The following is a 19,846-nucleotide window of genomic DNA, read 5'->3' as shown; positions in this document are numbered from 1 at the left end:
AACGTTTTACAGTACATATGGCCCGTTAAACGTTCGACATATGCACGAAAAGTGCTCTTTTACGCACTAGTGCGAGAAAGTAGCACCATGTGTACTGTAAAATATATTTATTTATTTTTTATTTATTACAACAAAACTTAAATCTGGGGGCATGGTAGTGTAACCTTAGTTACCTACATTTTCTCGAAGCGCTTCGTCGTTTTTTGAACCCTCATAACTTGGGTTTGGATTACACCAGATTAACAAAATTCTCGGGATATGATGCCAATAGCCACATATTTCGACTAAGGTGTAGAGTTTGTGAAGTTAGGGCCTGTAGAGTTAGAAGCTTGGCTCTACAAAAGACCTGATGACTTTTTGACAGTGCGAGCCTTATGGTTTCGTCTTGGCAACATTTTACATGAAATGTTTTTGGTGGGATGGTATTTACATATTTATTTATATTCCAACAAACTGAGGACAGTTTGTTGGCGGATAAAGCGCTCTCTATCCTCTTGTGTTCTACCCACTTATAACCTAAATTTTTATTACTTATACACTACTTAACTAAACTACAGTGTCATACAAATCTAAAAGTTTTGCTTGCAGTTTTTTCTTAAATATCTGCTTACTACAAATGAATTATGCAGGTACTTATATTAATGAAAAATCGTAGAAATGGCTTGTAACAATATACTGCTGCCCCATATAGGTAATAGTAAAACAAACAAATACCCAACCGCTACATAAACGTACTCAAAAATCCAAATCGATGTCTTATATTTTAAGCAGCTATTTCAGTTAAACCATAGAGTAACTTATACTAGAGCGGTACTGTCATAGTAAATTTTGTAACCCCAGTAAATTCACTGCCATCTGTTGACACACTTTAAAACTAAAAATAAATATTTATAAAAATACGATAAAATGTATTTAAATATGGATAAATGATTTTTTTATTTGCATTAATTATTTTTATATGATTTTGACCCATGTTCTTTCACTGGTATGCGTTAAAATTATAAATAACAAACGAAACAGTCAACGCCCTCTATACGAGTGTAGGCCAAAACTAGTGGCGCCATCTGATCGAGAATCAAATTTTCGTGATTTTCGAGGCACGTTTTTTCCTTAGACTGTATCCATCTATTACGGAGTTATATCTATCTTTGGTTAAACTCAATATTATAGCCAAAACGTCAGTCTATTACATTATCGTCAAATGGGATAATACGGGCCATCAGGGGTACCTAATTAGATAAAGGAAATACTAAACAAGAAAGGTCTGCAAATGACACTAGAAAATACTTAGAAATAAAGGAAAAGTGGAAACATTTCTTGTCTTGGGCAGGACTAAAACTTGCAAATCTATGCAAATGAAAAACTAACCGCCTCGCGACTGCGCGGCGCACGGCGCGAAAGTTTAATATATTGCTTCGCCACCGGAGGGGCTATCCCACAAAACTAACAATTAGGTAAAATTTACTAGTGACAAGTTACAACTGTATACATATAATACAACTGGTCGTACCTATCACAAAATTTACATGAGACAAAAATGCAATGGAAAATGTATACAAATACGTAATGTATACAATTACGCGTCTTACAAAATATACAATGGTTTTTCCGGAAAATTAGCCAAATTTGTAATTGACAATTGTACGTTAAAGATTAGTGTTACAAGAGATTGTAATAGAAGGTATGCATATTTGTGGAAATGTAATTACAAGTTAACAATTCACTCTGTGTGAGTCAAGAGTATAATACAATAAATATAAATACTACATCTGTAGTAGAAAGAAGAATTTGTGGTCAGGTGTCATAGGACGAACGTCGAACAGAACGCATTAATTAAACGGAATTCGCATTTAATCAAAGGTTTAGAGTGAGTAAATCAACAGTGGAATATTTACTTCAGGCTACCGGTTCGAATCTCCAACATGCTACAAGAAGAATTTTGCCTCATAGTGTCTCTCAAGTGCTTCCCGTGCTTATCTAATATATTTAAACTGTTCAAATGCGATATCTTTCCATTTATTAATTTTATCTTTGTAAGGTAATTTATTGCTAAACTTCCCGAATGCAGGAGGCATGATCCAAATTTAAATTGCAAATGGTAATTTTGTCTTATAAATACATTTTATAAATACGTTCTGTTCAATAACAGCGTGAAGACATGCGTAAGATATTTTTACGATTAAAAATAATAATATTTTTACGATAATAATACATATGTATTTGTCAAACAACAAAGTTGTATACACTTCTACATACATATATAAGCTATCCTATCTTGACGTGCCTCCATTTTTTTTGTTGCTGGTCTACAAATGCGGAACATTTATAAATTTTAGATTTGTAGCTGTGACAAATGTTTAATTATTGTGTTATTACGTATTTTTGTTCACAATTTAACAATATTGTCAACTTGTACACTTGTAAAGTTTTGTGGGATAGGGCCATGGGATACCGCTCTAGCAACTGAGCTACAAAGACTTACCCTTTGAGAGCGAATATTTCCATCATATCCTTCATACCTCATGCCTTGCGGGTGAAAACGCTGGTTTATATATGTATACCTATCGGGCATAAGGCTGCCTTTCCACCAAAGCTCTGCGAGGTAGCTGAGCGGTGCGAGGATGTAGCGAGGCTGGGTAGCGGGCTCTTTTCAAATAAGCGAGCGGTGTGCGGTGAGGCGGGAGCTTTTTATTGTTTTTCGCTTGCGTCTGTACCTCGCAACACATTTCACGTAACACATCCCTCGCAACACATTTCCAGCAACACATCCCTCGCAACTCTTCTCTTGTTTTGTATGTACAAAAACCTTACCCCGCTGAGCCTTTTCAACTAGAGCTGCACTGAGCGAGGATTGGCAAATGAAGTGTTTCTATTGGTTTATGACAAACAATCCCACACAGCTTTGGTGGAAACGCAGTCTTATTCATACCCTATAAAGTCTACGCGGCATAATTCCCGACAAGGGCACAGGCAGATCCGATCACTGATAATCACCTGAATCGTATCGCTTGGCGAGCACCTGCACAACGCGGCCAGCGACGGCGTCCGCTTCACCTCCACCGCTTGGTCTACGGGCTCTTTGCAGCGGCATTCCATCATCTTATCTTTTAACTCTGCAAGCTTATCTCTTTTACACTTCAAGTCTTTAACTAATGCTCCCATACGACCTTCACACTTTGTCTGGCAAGCTTCTAAGTCTTCTATCATTTCATTTTTTTCTTGCATATAATCTTCTATCTAAAAACAACAAGTTAGGATGTAGGTATTGTTTAATTAAAAGAGAGGGTGTAAATATTTGACATGAGTACATGACTCATTTTTGCTTATTTCCACAAAATATTTAGATCACTAGGGTTAAGTACGGTTACGCTTTTGGCGACATGTACTACTTTTGATACTAGTGAGTGTTACTGAAGTGATCAAAATATTTTGAAATATGTCTCACGATAGTTTAATTTCGATTATTTCCACAAGTTCAGATTTCCCCAATTATATCGTATAGTTCAATAAAACTGTACTACTACTAGCAAATTTAAAAGATCAAAGTATTAACAATGTACATATTTTATCAAGAAAATAAAAATGGATGTGTCATAATTATTGTTTAAAATATTTTGCCTTTGGCCTACTTGTCATGACGCGCATAATTTTATCAAAAGATTAGTAATACCTACTCATGTCATATCTTTAATCTATGTGTAACAGTACTAAATACTTTTTATTTTGTGTATAAATTTAATGTACCTACATAAATATTTGATGAACATGAACATTTTTAAACATAAAACAACAAACCTTTCGAAATATGGTGAAATTGTGACTCATAAAGTCAATCAATCTAGGTTCCCTTTTTCAAAGAACGCTCAGCGGACGTACGCTACCTAGTGCGTGAGCTGAGCACCTGGGCCGCCTCCGCTCCTGCTAGACACGAGGGATACGTACTCGTTTCTTCAAGAGCGCCGTGCGAGCGTCCTCCTCCAGCAAGTCCTGTGAAGCCTGCGCCACCTGCCTGCGGAGAGCCTCCAGTTCTGCGCGCTGCGCACACTCCGCCTCGTGCGTCAGCACCTTGGCCACCTCAGCCGCGTCCTCCAGCGCACGCTGTTTACTTCGCTCGTGCTCCTCTTTCCACTGTCATACAATTTTCGATATAAACCAAATACACAAGTAACAAGAAATAAGTCCTACCTAATCTGTTACTTTTTAATTTTGGAATACTCATTTTCAGAGATAAGAACTGTACTGATAATTAACGTTCTTTACGGGTCAAAATTTCCTTATTTTACCTTTTTTCCGTTTTTTTAAGTTTTTTCGACATTAATTATGTGTACAAAACGAGAGAGTTTAAAGTGTTATAGAACTGTACTAGTATAATTTTCTTATTGAATGATGCAATGAACATGGCTACACAACACACAACAAAGAAGATGGCTATCTATTTTCTGATGGATAGGACACATCTATTCAAAATACCAAAAAAAAAAAAAAATTTACCCACTTGACGACCCATCAGATGTATGTCGACTTAGTAAAGCCTCAGCCAAATAAGCTGTGGTAACATGTAATGGAAAATGAGTACCGCTAAGTTTCTGTCGAGCTGGGAACATTTGCACTGCTGGTCCGTGAGCTGTGCGTTGACGCGCGCGGCGTTTTCGGCCAGCTGGACCCGTGCGCACGCCCGCGAACACACCTCCTGCACAGTGCACACAACGCTTGTAAAATTATGCCTTGCAATTGCAAATAAGTCAGGCGTTAGTGACTCTTACAGAGTGCGTAAAACTACAGGGAACGTAAAGTCAGCAAAACCATTTGGTTAGCACCCCTTCATACATATTTGCTGGCTGTACATAAACTGTAGAGGCAGCACAGGAGCCCCCTGGTTTTTGGCGCGAAGTACACCTAATGGCAAGTTGAAGATTTCAATTTAGGCCACTAGATGGCGGACCCTAAAACGCGTATGGGAGCGTGCGCGAAATTTAGGGGACAGCACCTGCTTAAACACGTAAAGCGTTAGAGAATCATTAGAGGCCCCTTTTTCGAACGGTATTAGACTAATATTATTAGTCCACCCACCAATTAAGGAAAACAGTACGGAACGATCGGTTAGTTATAACACTTAAAATAGAATAAAGATTAAAGATGAAGAATAGTACATTGTGTAACGAGTGGAGTAAGTGAAATATTGGAAACGAGTGTGTTAATTCGCGACAGACGCAGGCTAGAGGGAATTAAAGACTCGAGTTTGCAATATTCTTACCCCCGGAGTTACACACAATGTTGTTCATCACACTTGCGAAGAAGAAACTTAACTAAGCGAAATAATTCTTTTAAACGGCTATTAAATTAATACTAAAAAACGTTAGTATTGTAAAGGTAAAACTCATTTATATCTAGTTAATTCGTATGAATTAGTAACATAATAAAAAAAATCTAGTAACAGCTTTTTTTCACAGTATAGGCCTTTGCCCTTCAGTACACCTGCATGAAATAAGATCTCTCTCGAGCAAGTGTGATGAAAACGATTTAATCATTATCACTAATCTGTTTAGCATGCACCCCACCTTCTCGAGCTGCTTCAATGTTTCTTGCTCCTTCTCCGCCACTGAGCTTTTCTTCTTTAACGCGTCCACCAGCGGCATACACGCCTGCTTGTATTTGTTCCTCTCATCCAAAACTCTTGCCATCTGGTATTTTCACATGTGTATTTAAGAGTGCATCGACCGTCCAGCGGTGCCCTCATTACGGGAATTGTGTTTTCTAATAAACCAATTAATGTATGTATAAATCAGTATATACTCTTGCTGTCCTACTGATTCTCCAACTTTTGGTTTTTGTCTCATAGTTTTATTTTGCTTATTTTTTGCTTTATCAGTATCACCTAAATGGAAAAATGTGGCCACCATTTGCCGATTAGTTGTTAAATTGAAATTGAAATTGAAAATATTTATTTCAGGCACAGAACAGAACCCATATAGTGTTACTAAACACTGTGTTAGTACAAAAAATATAATATGCTACCTATATCTAGGTATGTTAGTCTATACACTATGTAGTAAAACAATAAATACCTAAAAAACTAATTATTTCGATGATGCGCTGGGCTCATGTAATTGGTTCCAACGCCTAAAGCGAAAAATAAACAAAATAAAACTATGTGACAAAGACCAAAAGTTGGGGAATTAGTAGGAGTACAATACCTAGTAATATAATGAATTATTCATAAATTAACACCACTGGACGGTCGATACAGTCCTAATTGCGTGATTTCTACGTGATTGTCTGAGTATTCGTATTTGATATTTAATTGTGGTATTTAGATATTCTAATGTTTGCTTAGTCTTATGAATAACGTGTTGAAAACTTAGATATCTGTAAGAAGATGCATGTAGGTACGGCCAAGGAATTTGATTTCTATGTAAGTCCGTGCCTTGTCAGTGATATTAAAAAATATATCGTAAAATGTTTCTACTTTGCTCCAGAATTTGCCCCAAAATTCAAAATTTATAAATTTGAATTAATGTTTTATAATTATTATATTATTGTGGTAGGTACATTGATATAAACTCATGAAAAAATTTAGAGGAACGTAAAAAAAGATTTAATTACGGGATTACAGCACCTAAAGTAATTTCAAAATTAGTAATTATAATTAAACTTTTTTTTCTTCTAATTTTGTCCATGAGTGTATATGCCGATTTAAAACATACCACAGCTACTAGGTATAGGTACATTAGGTACTAGTGGGTCTGTGAGCTGTTAGACCTCTCGATCATCCTTACCGAATTGCACCAAAATCACTATGAATATATGGTTCTAAATTTGGCTTGGCACCGACTTCAAACACATCAGTTGGTAACGCATATACTTAAACACGGAACCCTAAAAAGGATAATATTTTATTTCATCCTTTTTGAAGTCGGTTTATCTTTTTTTATAAAAGTTTTTGTGACTGATTCTATTCGAATTTGACAGCCCACCGTATTTAAGGTTAATTAGGTCTACTGTACTTAAAATTTTGTACGAAATTACAAGCAAATATCTGCCTTAATGAATTAAGTATTGTATCCGTGATGTTCGAACACAAAAAGTCGTATGCTTATTTTAAAGACTATGAACTCTAAGTACTAGAAATAAAGTAAAATTTTACTAATGCTGAATTATGTAATGCGACATGCTAGACATCCCAAAAAAATTGGGGCCATAGAATAAAAGTCACTTTAAAATTGAGTCATTATTGTCATCATTATCACAACCCTACCGGCGCTTTCAGCCCTTAATGCCAATTTCTGCCATTTAGAACATTTTCCAAGAAACAAAACGACAGAAAAAATCTATCTAACTATCGAACCTACTTCCAAAATTTCAATTATCAACGACGAGAATCGGTTAATAAATGTGACCTGCAGAGGAAAACATTCGGACATACTCGTACGAAAGCATTTTCGCCCAAGCTGAAATGGAGACCTTCGCTTCGCTAACGCTGTTTTTTTTTTGTAACACTAATGATGTTGATATATATACTCTTATAAAAACGGCTGGAACACAATTACCCAGTGGGGAGCAAAGTGGGCACATTTTACGGTAGGGACCTATTTTGTCACAGCCTCATAAAACCTATAATCAACATTTACTATTACAGTTATAGTAAGTAATTAATACATTACGATTGGTCCGCTGTAGTTCATTAACTACTCACATTAACTTTAGATTAGATTTAGATTTAAACTAATTAAGATATGATAGGTGTTATTATCTAAGTACCACACTTTGTACGCCCGTAGCAGGGAACTTCTGAGACATGTAATTTTTATAAAAAATAGCCAACTATGTATGTACGGATAAAGGGCCAATTGATATCTATACTAGCCTAATGTCTAGATATAGTAATAGAGTAGTACGTATATTTTTGGTGCTTTGTCCGTGTCGATATTATAGACCTTGACTGTATACAGATATACAATTATAGTACGTTACGATACAAGTGCGAAAAATAGGAAATTCGTACGTGTATCGTACAACGTTTTACAATACATATGGGAAATTTTCGACATACGTCACACGTTAGTCACGTAATGTGGTTATTAACGCACTAGTGCGGTGAAGTAACACTATACGCACTGTAAAAAAAAATATTTTATTTTATTTATTAAATATATAGTTATTTTACGACAAAAAACTTAAAGAAATTTTATTTATCTTATATTATATTGTATTGAACACAGATCGAGACATAATACATAAGTAAATATGAACACTTACCGGTATTAAGCATTATGAATTTAGAAGTTGTCCCACAGTCGACGATAAGCAAAAAGCGCGTAATGAGCCAGTTAATTTTTGCGACCGAGTGCTTTCTCCAAGAAAAAGCTCTTGCGGCAAGGCAATAGGTCCTCACCGAGTGAACAAGAGTGTAGCGTCTTTGCTTTAGCTCATGTGACTATTAACCAGTTAACTAACCTGTTTTTCATACTCCTCCTCCTTTTCCTTGGCGACCCGCAGCCGGCGCTGGTAGCAAGCGTCGAGGTCTCGCCAGGCCATCTCGGCGCGTTCCAGCTGCTCGGCGCGCCGTGTCTCGCGGCGCGCGAACTGCCCGGCGCGCTTGCTCAACTCCTGCGTCTCCCCCTCCATGCTCGTCAGACGCTCCATGCACTTTTTGTCCAGGCAACATGCCTAGCAATAACACGTTTATTTATTTTTTGTAAAATGATTCAACCATTGAAAAAAATAGAAAGGTAAGTATGAAGGTACTCTCCGATCGCTTGATGGCAGGTTTGTTAAATTTAATTAATAATATGTAATACGAGTAGGTACCTCAATAGAAATGGCAAAAAGGGTATACAAAAACCGGCCAAATGCGAAACGGACTCGCGCACAGAGGGTTCCGTACTTTTTAGTATTTGTTGTTATAGCGGCAACAGAAATACATCATCTGTGAAAATTTCAACTGTCTAGCTACCACGGTTCATGAGATACAGCCTGGTGACAGACGGACAGACAGACGGACAGCGGAGTCTTAGTAATAGGGTCCCGTTTTTACCCTTTGGGTACGGAACCCTAAAAACTATTTTCCTTTTATACTTCAGTAATTACGCACTTTTAAATGGTACAAACAGCAACTCTGTTAACTGTCCACCGGTGGACGTTATGCCTTTTGTAATAAGGTCCACCGATGTACGACAATGTTAACAGTGTGGGCGATGGTACTATCAACAACACTCGTATTTAGTCATTGAACTATCAGTATTACTTCGTATAGAACCGTCACAGACAACATGTATTTTCAGCAACTCGTTTTGACAGATTTTTGTCACTCGCCGACGCTCTTAGTATGCTCTTAGCATTCGCCTGTGTGCAACTGTGTGTCAACAAAACGCGAAAATGCCGTGTATCAATCCACTGTTAAGAAAAAAGATAGTGGCGTAACGCATAATCCGTAAGTAAACAAACTAAAACCAACCAAAACTCACTGACGTCTCTATACGAAAAAATAATAACTCAGTGTATTTATTATAAATATTATAATTAGGTATAATTTTAGTAAAAACACATAGCTTGTATGTAATGTAGATATGTATCTATGTGCACTTTTTGCTATATCTATTGAACACCATTTCACTAGTAAGGGGGTATTACTGCAATGTTCTGCCGCCAGAGTGCAACACTAGCACAAATCGTATAAACCATAGAGTAACTTATACATATTATGCCTTAAATAATTGTTTGACAAGTTTTCACAGATAATTTGTTACGAATAAAAATGACATTGATGCACCAAGGCGGTTTGTTTACAGAAGGCCTACCACGAAACGCGAAAATCGAAATATCGTAATCTGCTTCAAATATGCAAAAAGGCAGAAAACGAAATTTAGATTTTCGTGTTACTCGGTAAGCCCTCTGTTTGTGTTAGTGGCGCCCCCTACGCAGAGTTTGTCGTAATATTCCCTATTTAATTACCTACGTGCGTAACTTTAGACTGGCTAGCATATTCCATCACTTAATGGCACGTGTTGAAGATCATGTTACAACGAAAGGAGAGGAAACAAATGATCCAAAACCCTTAAGAGCCGCCGTTAGAAAGAACCTTGTGCATTTAAATGTGCCAGATATATATAGGGTGTAGAAAAGTAGGAACCTAAATATTATTCTCAAATGCATTCGAAGGCACCTACCTCTATTTGCCTCTCTATCACTTGTTTATTCGAACGAGCGATAGGGTAGGGAGGCAAATAGACGATCGAAGGAACGAAGTGGTTCGCGGTGGAAGGCTCTATAAGAGTCCCCGGCAAGCTCGGTTCTCCATACAAACGCAGTTACGCTCTTATTTCAAAACGACTAGCTAGATTGCTCTGAAACTTTGTACTAACAATAAGATAAGGTATATTACATTACTTGGACTCCTTTTTGAGCGACTGGCCAGATGTAGCTCAAAACCGGGAGGAGTGGAAGAAGAGGGGGGAGGCCTTTGCCCAGCAGTGGGACACAATAGGCTCGTAATAATAATAATAATAACGATAACGTGTATTAACATTGTTATGGCAGGTGTCCGGAGTTCTTTACAATAGCCCAGTCTCATTGTCCACCCAAACTTCAATCCATAGACCGGTATACTGTTCACTTTTTCTGCAATAGTCCCAATGCCTGCTGCGACCGGTTCATGGGTGTCTATTGTTGCGCCTGTGAACGGGTTCCAGCAGGCGTTCTACATGACATTAAAGCTCTCCAAGGGGCCTCTACGTGTTGGATCTATATCCCCACGCAAGCCTATCAAAAGACCGGGATTTATAGGCCCGTGATATCCAAGGAGATACAAATAATAATAATAATAAATATTACATTACAGACCTAGTGTAATTAGTTTATGTAGCTTCAGTCAGATACCATAGTAAAAACTTTTTGCTCTATTTTGTTTGTTTTATAAACTGGAGCTATATGTGTCGGTTTCAAGCAAAAGGTACCACATTGTCGCTTGCCATAAGGACGCTCTGACAGGTTATTCTTATAAAGATACAAGCAAATTTCGTCCTTATGGTAAGCGACAATGTGGTACCTTTCATCGTCAAACGTCACATATAAACTGATTACAGACCTAGATATACCTCATGTCATTGTATAGGCAAAGTTTCGTTGTACGGGCAAAGTTTCGTTACAATCCATCAAGTAGTTTTAAAATGAGAACGAAACTCCGTTTATATGGGAAGGTGAAATTCTGCCGAGCTTGTCGGGGACTTTTAAGTTGCAAATACGACTTACTACTTTCTATCGGTGGCAATCTCGCTATTTTCACTCAAGTATAAGTACTTAGTGTTTGATACATGCTTTGTAAAATCTGCATACGATTCTGCCTAATCTTAAAATGGTATAAAAAGTACTCACGGAATCAATTTTTTTCGCGGATGTGACACAAGAACAACTTCTGTTAGACTTTTTCAGAACCCTGACGGGACCAGAGAGGCACATTAGCATTTGAGGCTCTCTGGGCAGGTTTACCACGAGCCCGATGGAAGTGCTGAAATCCATCTTGGTAGGACTACCCCACTGACAAGGCGTGAGGCTCGAATTTTTGGACCCAGGTACATTAAGAGGCGATATAACAGAGCGGGTAGGATTATCACTTTCGTAACTAGTCCTTTTACATAGACTTTCTATATTTCGTTGAAGCTCAAATTCTTCTTCTTTTAGAGTTTTAATAAAACTGTAAGAAAACAACTATAAACATTAATAATACCTAGAAGAATGATTGTCCACATGAACGGGCCACGTGCCACGTGCCACGTAGCACTAAAGATTCATTTCGGCATAAACCGTGATGCTTATTTCAAAGCTGTACCAGTTGGTATGTAGTAATTCAATTCGCCTTGAACCATATGTAGTTAAATGCTACCATTAGGTACTAAAATGTAAAACTGCATTTCAAAGTAATTTCTTGCTCGTCCTCTGACCCGCATCAATTTTGATAAGCTATTAGATTCGCGTGACATTCAACGCTCTGTCTGCTAACTTTACCGTGAACTCATTAAAGTACCAAGATCACCGCGTGTCATTCTTTTATAGAGTAGCTTTATTATTGTCATAATCACCTTTGTGGTTTTCAAGCTAAGCCTAAACATGTAATCATCCAGAAAGACCAACGACAGTGAATAAGTGAAAATAACAAAGTGTAAATTACACAATTAGTTAGGTAGTTACTTGAATAAGCTATCGGCTCTACGGTGGCCGAGCTGCTGCCAGGCCAGGAGGGCGCAGCAAAGGTTGCGCGCGTCTGGAGACACCAGAGTCTTCGCATCGTGCGCCTCGTCCAACCGCTCTTCTGCTTCTCGCAACGCTACCTGTCCAGTCAATTATATATAAAATTATTGTGTTCACAGACCACAATTTTACTGGCTCTAAATACTATTTGTAATCTAAAGTTATAAAGAACTACAGCGAGTTGATTTCGGGTTGTATTTTGCCACACAATTTAATGTCCAATTAATGTAATTAAAAATTGAGTTAGGCAACTAGGCCTATATTACAAATACCTTATAGACTTACATACATATACATATATACATTTCATAAACTAAAACAGCATTAAATAGGTGACTTAACGACGTGGCGGTATTAAACGCGCCACACACACAATGGTCACGCGCTCAGGCACAAAGGAACAATGGCTTTTGTTTAACAGAACAGGCGTAAAAATCATTTAAGAAAATTCAAAGTATATAAGCAAGTTTAGTGCCTTCAACATCTGGACTTTGAATATTATGACTAACAAATTTTATTTCTAACAATAATGATGACTTTGACTTGATGACCTGCAAAAATCGGAACTGCAATTTATATTGTTTAATTTTATGACTACTAACAATAGGACTAATAAAAATTAAGATGAAAAACGTTATGTATTGAAAAAATCAGACATTAAAATGTAGGTATGGGACCCAACGACCCAATAGAGACCCCGACGTGGCTCTATTGAATACATTAAATATTTTAGGCGCATAAAATCATCCTAATAAAGGCTTTATCATAATCATACGTATTAGACTGTGGTATTTTTATAAACCTATTTAACTTCAAGATTAAAATATTGCGACGTGAGCTATATTACGAATCCAGCTCGTACGATGTGTTTTCTTCTGTGCGAGAAAGATTAAATCAGGGATCGTTACCGGTATAACTTAAAATCAAAATATCACATAGCATTCGAAATATGTCTTTGATATTGTAGAATGGTATTAAGAGGTAAGGACAATGAGTTATCAGATCACCTAAATGAAATGGAAAAATATACATAAACAACCGTGATACCGAAATTTAATACCGGTTAATTAGTATGAAAAATACACCGGTATTCGATCCCTGGATTAAATAAGTAAAGGTGAAGGGAACAGCAAGCGCCTTGAATTCCCGACGTCTCTGACGCGGTCTGCTCCGGTTGCGGAAGGATTCTACCAGGAGCAGGCGCTATTATGCAACTTGACTTGAAAAGAAGTCTTTGTTTCAGGTAATTTTTGCGATCATTTTTATAACCTTGTAACTAATATAATTATCAATTTATCATCATTGGATATTATGACGATTATCGGAATGTTGTAATATATTTCTGTCAATACCTACAGCATATATATATTTTAATAAAATACGTTACGGGTTTAAAAAGGAGTACCCTCCTTGTTTAAATGTAGCACAAAAACCGATTAAAAGTATAAACCGTGGTAATATACTAAAGTAAATTAAATACTTAATATTTGCGGAACGATGAACAAACGATTGTATTTGGCAGAATTATCTTTGAACAAATACATGATAAGTTGATGAGGCCTTGACGCAAACCTCAGTTAGGTAACTAATGAGCACCCTTACTTACCAGATAAGTGTAATGAAGGTTAAAATAATAAAGTTATGCCATTTTATACATTATTCCAAAGGCATAAGGAATTTATTTTAATCTTCAGTACTTCAACGTATTCTCGGTTTGCCGCTCACGCATTCGAAAGAAAAACAAACCGTTCAAAACGTTTTTATAATTATTATAATTAAGCGCCTGTGCCTGATTAAAGCGCCACTTGCATCATTCACTAACCCGGGGTTAACCGGTTAAACCTGTAGTTACCATGGTTACCAGTACAATTTGATACTGTCGTACTAACGTACGTGTCTCAACGGCCTTAGAAATCAGCAAAAAATGAAACATCATTGAGTTTAGACTCATAAGAAGAATGAAGAAATAGTTATTTGTTATACAAGGGTGCAAAGTTGTATTTTACCCGCGTGTGGAATTGAAACACGAGCAAGCGAAAGGATTCTATAGTTGAATCACGAGCGAAGCGAGTGGTGCTAAAATAGAATCCTGAGTGTAGCTAGTGTTTCAACACACGAGAAGTAAAATACATTTGCACCCGTGTGTAACACAAAACTTTTCCCCTCACTATAGCGAGGAAAGTGCAACATCTACAGGCGTTAGATCATCTTCATCACTGGAATCACTCATTTTTAGTGTTCCGTGAAAAACTTTGTTTTGACAAACGGAACACTTATGGGATCACTTCGGTCTTGCAAATCAGTTAAATGCGTTTTTCTCAGAGAACGTTTGACCGTTTGAATTTGAAATAGTTATAGCAATTACCACCACTAATATTGTAAATAAGTCAAAACCGCTTATTTCTTATTTTAGGGGGAAGTTTAGGGGGAAGTTTAGGGGGTTGAGAGGGCTAACCAGATTTTTTTACGATAATACGATATTATAACAGAAAACTCTGGAAGTTTGGTATTTTTACGTGTCGGAGTCTGTGAGAAAGTTTTTGTTGACAATGTTGACATTTCTGACGATGCGTTTTGAAATTGCATCGACTCAATTAAGATCATTTAAAAAAACAAATGTTTCTTATGTAATTTAAGGTTTATGACTTAAAATCCTTAAATAAAGCTAAATTTGGTATTTTTTATTAAATTCTCAAACCATTTATTTAATGATAATTAATATCGAACGAACCATTATTAATAAGCGTTTAACGTTTTGTTATCTGTCAAAAGCTACTTAAACACGCTCTATCCAAGGTCAAATTACTTCCCCACTAGTGGATAAAATGCGTTTTTCCCCGCTTGTTTCAAAGGATAAAAGACGGCTTTCCGAGCTAGTGAGGGGAAAAAGTAGTTTTTTTATATACCACGTCGGTGGCAATCAAGCATACGGCCCGCCTGATGGTAAGCAGTTACCGTAGCCTATGGACGCCTGCAACACCGGAGATATTACACGCGCGTTGCCGACCCTAACACTCCTCTCCCTCGTCGAGCTCTGGCAACCTTACTTACCGGCAGGAACACAACACTATGAGTAGGGTCTAGTGTTATTTGGCTGCGGTTTTCTGTAAGGTGGAGGTACTTCCCCAGTTGGGCTCTGCTCTAGATCTGGAAAGACATCCGCTGTCCTGTGCCCTACCACACAAAGCGAGATGTCATTCACAGTGCCCATACCTCTCTTTTGGACGTAGTTTAAGGACATATCCGGGTCCGGACGCAGTTTAAGGACATACCCGGGTCCAAGGGTCCGGGTCCGGGTCCAAGTTTTATACTTGTATATTTTTTTCGACCAGAGTGCATTTTATTGCATCGTAACAAAAACATATGGCGTAGGGATGTGAGAACCCCATCGCCCGCTGGTTTTCCCAGTGCAATCAGTCAACGCAGGGCTGTATGTGGCGAGCTGTAGGAGAGTAATGACCCCACGTACCTACCCGAGTGCTCCTGGGGAATTCTGTCCCACCCACCCAACAGTTGGGTGGGTGGGACATACCCCTTACATTTCAAAGTGTCAAATGAGCCTCTACGTGTTCAGTTCCGCTCACGCCTTTCAAATGTCCGAAACACCATTGTTCCGTGATGGGGAAAGACATCCTATCTTATTTATGTGAACCACGATACGTATAAATAAAGATCCTTTAATAACGGTACGAGAAAAAAACGCGTTCAATCCGCTTGAGTGTAATTGCTGTCATAAATAGAATTAATACGCGTCAGACACTACCAGCTAATGGCGCCGGCAGTCTGACAGGAAAGAAGAAAGTGGAACTTGTTTCTTATAATAAATGATCAAAATCCGCAAAAGTAAAAGCCTGATGGTTGTAAATGAACAATACTTAAATATTTAGTTGTTTACAGCTTTTACAAAAATTTCAAATTAATACTAAGGTACAACCTTAGTATTAGAAGTTTTTCTAGCAAAAACGAGCGGTGATTAATAGAAATAAAGTACTATTCAAGAGTTAAGGATTCAATCATGAAATTAGGCTTTGTTGTCATGAACTTCGGGTATGTCCGCAGGAGAGACATAAGCATCAAAAGTGTATCAGACTATGCGTCAAAAGTATCTAAAATTCTGTAATAGCTTAACACATTCACTGCCCCAAACGCACATGTGCGTTCACCGAGGCCACGCCCCCTGGCAGCAATAGGTTAAGAGCCCGGTAACGATTTTACAGCAAACATGTAAAATTGAGAGATTTAGTCCTTGAAATTGTACACCTTTGGTTACGTAATATCTAAATAACAAGTATTGGTTTCTATACGGCATTGGTGCGTCTTCTCATCTTGCCTTATATATATGATATATGACGAAAACAGGCAGTTTTTAAAATTTCACCAAAAAATTATGGTGGTAGATTATACAAAATTATGTATAAGAACAGTTCAGAAAATGTTGTAGATTATTTAAATATCAAAATTCCGTTGAAATTAAGTCGATTTTCAGAGAAAATTGTCACTTGTTTTGAAGTAATTTCTGGAAAAAATTGATTCCGTCACAGTTTTTTAACTTATCCATTTCATACGTCCTCCATAGGTGCTCTTGCTTCACTTGCTTATTTGTGCTTTATCGGTACCATATGCAAATGGATTTGTTACTTACTGGGAACTATAATAGCCATTTATGTGAAAAGGATTTAAAAAACCAAAAAGTACATGGACGAAGAAATGGTTAAGAAAAATGCAATCCTACACTCATACTAACTTAATGAAAGAATTGTTATTGGAACCCGCTGATTGGCGAAACTACCTTAGAATGGATGAGCCAACCTACTTTAAATTACTAGAACTTGTGACCCTTGTCTCGGCATGACTTTTTTACGATGAATTCGTTCTCGTATAGTTACTTGGTGGCAGCGCCATGCAGATCGAATAAAAATGGACGTAGTTTTGCACATTCGCGGAGCGTTTGGTTTGGAGTGGGTCCAGTCCAGATGGCGTGGCGCACGTTTGGTGTACGTTTCTAGCATTGACGGTCACTCCAAAGTCGCCACGCCGTTGCGTCCAAATGGCGTGGCGTGCTGGATTTCAATCCAAATGGAAATCCACGATTAGGATGCCGTTTAAAAAACATTATACGTTTTTGACATTCACGGACCGATTTTGGAATGCAGCCACGCTATTTGGACTGTTGGAAGGCTTGTCAGTGGCCACCTTGTACCGCGTTTTGTGAATAATACAGCTATCATCTTTTTTTTAAGAGACCTTGATTGACGGGGATGTGTTGGCGTAAGTTCTATTTCAAAGAGCCAAACTTTGTTTTTACTTTTAAAGGACATGTCATAATAATATAGCCACGTTTCATCTCCAGGGACAATGCTGTTAACCTAAGCCTAGGTTAAGTCGTTGGGGGTACCATAGAGTGCAAACTTTTCTTACTTCAAGAATTTCGTGCAAAATTTTGTGAACGCTTGGTGCACTATTGCCCAGGGCTTCTTCTATGCCTATAGGTCATTCGAGAAGAGTACACACGTCACTGGGCCGTCCTGATCTTGGTGCAAGATTTCCACGTTTAAATACTTTAAATTCACAATACTAACGATAAACAGTCGTATGATGTGGACAGTTTTGTTTAAATACAGATTGCATTTCCTTGAGACAGCCGTCTAACGACAGGCCCTTCTCAAAATTGTAACGAATTGCAATTCGTAAGTCGTCTCTAGATCACGCCGACATTTTCAAATTAACTCAATTTTTTATAAAAAAAAAGTCTGCCAAACATTGTCTATGGAAATATAGTTTTAAAAGGTATATGTGATAGGACTGATGGGCCACTTCTTTGTTTCATATTTGTCTATTGCAAAACTAGTAACCTATGTATGTAATGTACCCTACCTGTATGAATCCTTTGGCTTTCATCATGTTAAATTTCATCAAGATCAGTTCAGTAATATAAGTTCTAGGGCCCGGAATTTGGGGTGCGGCTATTGACAGATTGTAGGGAGAGAGCAGCGCTGTTTACCGATATTATCAGAGTAATAAAATAAGTACGATAGGTACCTTTTTTATTTGTCTTATTTTATTGTCGATAACATCGATAAATAGTTTGTTCTCTCCCTACAATTCGCACCCAAAATTCCGGGCCCTAAATATAACCGTACAAAATATTGACTACCTCGTTCGTACCTTCAAGTCAATTCCAGGATTACTTTTTAGTGCTTTAGATATATTCCAGTTGATCAGTGTTTTCAACGATGGCGTTTTTGTAGTTACTCTTTGTATATCCTTCTTCTCCTTGCTATCTAGATCAAAATCTGCTATCTGGAAAAAATGCACGACAACATATTACGTGAACGAAGACACTGTGGAATAGCCCAAATAAGTGTGGTGCTGCTGTAGGAGAAAACTGATCAAGTGCGGGTCGGACTCGCGCACCGAGGGTTCCGTACAAACTTAAAGCCTGACCAGTAATATATGATCAGGCGCGATGTTGCGGAATTTCATTGGAACTAATTATTTTTACTATACTGAATTGTCACTATATACGTAAATGACAACAGCGCCCTCTTGACAATGATCATTATATTACTGGTCAGGCTTTACCTATGTAAATAGTTCGATTCCAGATCCTCTAACAAAGAGTAACTTTAGAACTTTACTGAGGAACAAACTTTGCCTTTGAAAAACTGTTGTCCCCATGGATTGACATAGGTCGCGGTCAGTTGACCAACTGCTAATAAGATTAAATTAGAAAAAAAAATGAATTATAAGTTACTTAAATACTATAAAGAACAAATTCTTAAGAATAGTGCCCGTACGTAGCTTAGATTATTGATTAATATCACAGAACAACAATTAAAATTGTGATTCTGTGATGCCTAGTATTCAATAATCATATCTTACTATTATGTTGTCGCACAACCTAACGTTAAGTTATATAAGACTTATAAGTTGGTTCAAAATCAAAAGAGCCCTTAACATTTGATCATAGTACAAAATGTTTGATGAATGTATCATGCACGGGTAAAAACTACGTAAATGAAACTTCGACAAAATTTAAAATAATAGTAGCGCTGATAATGTCACATCCATACATAAAGCATGTTCCGTGCGTTGTTTCGTTCTGGTCATACGGTGCACTACCTGTGTATAATTGACCGAGTGAACTGGTTTCTAAAACAAAACCGCAAAGGGCTCACTCACCGGCGGATTTTCTGCATTGTGCTTACTGTCCATTGTTAGGTACTATATTAAATGTAAATGCTGACGTCTTTTCGCATTAGATTCACGGATATATGTTTTTTTTAATTGTGCGCTTGTTATTTCTAGAAGGGCATTACTAATACCCCAGTAATTTGCCCCGCATACATTCATACGTAATGATTTTTTATCTAATGACTGTTACACGTTCCTTACGTTTTTTATTATACAAAATTATTCGCTTGAGACTGAAAATTTAGGATACCATGATGAGTGACGTTATTATGATATATTACATATATATTAAAAAGAAAAATTAACAGCCGCCGCGGTTCAAATTTGTTCTTACCAGCCTTCGTTTTGCCATAAGAAGTTTCTAGTCGATATCTGTGACAAAGATTACAATCAAGTACTGGCAAGTTAA

At 37.4% G+C, this 19,846-nt stretch overlaps 1 protein-coding gene across 1 annotated transcript in view; it reads right to left on the bottom strand.

Moving 5' to 3' along the window:
• LOC134753777 (uncharacterized) overlaps nt 1–19,458 on the bottom strand; it is a 65,227-nt gene extending 45,769 nt beyond the window's left edge. Inside the window, exons 1-9 of the mRNA XM_063689716.1 lie at nt 19,426–19,458; nt 18,409–18,543; nt 12,184–12,323; nt 11,485–11,689; nt 8,455–8,667; nt 5,559–5,681; nt 4,577–4,690; nt 3,943–4,128; nt 2,995–3,237 (exon numbers count right to left, since the gene is read on the bottom strand). Of these exons, the coding sequence (XP_063545786.1) occupies nt 2,995–3,237; nt 3,943–4,128; nt 4,577–4,690; nt 5,559–5,681; nt 8,455–8,667; nt 11,485–11,689; nt 12,184–12,323; nt 18,409–18,543; nt 19,426–19,458 (1,392 nt within the window). The remainder of the gene's footprint in view (nt 1–2,994; nt 3,238–3,942; nt 4,129–4,576; nt 4,691–5,558; nt 5,682–8,454; nt 8,668–11,484; nt 11,690–12,183; nt 12,324–18,408; nt 18,544–19,425) is intronic.
• Between the last annotated feature and the right edge of the window lie 388 nt (nt 19,459–19,846).

This window comes from Cydia strobilella, chromosome Z, assembly GCF_947568885.1.
Source record: "Cydia strobilella chromosome Z, ilCydStro3.1, whole genome shotgun sequence".
Classification (NCBI taxonomy): Eukaryota; Metazoa; Arthropoda; class Insecta; order Lepidoptera; family Tortricidae; genus Cydia; species Cydia strobilella.
This window is presented reverse-complemented; position numbering and strand designations above follow the sequence as displayed.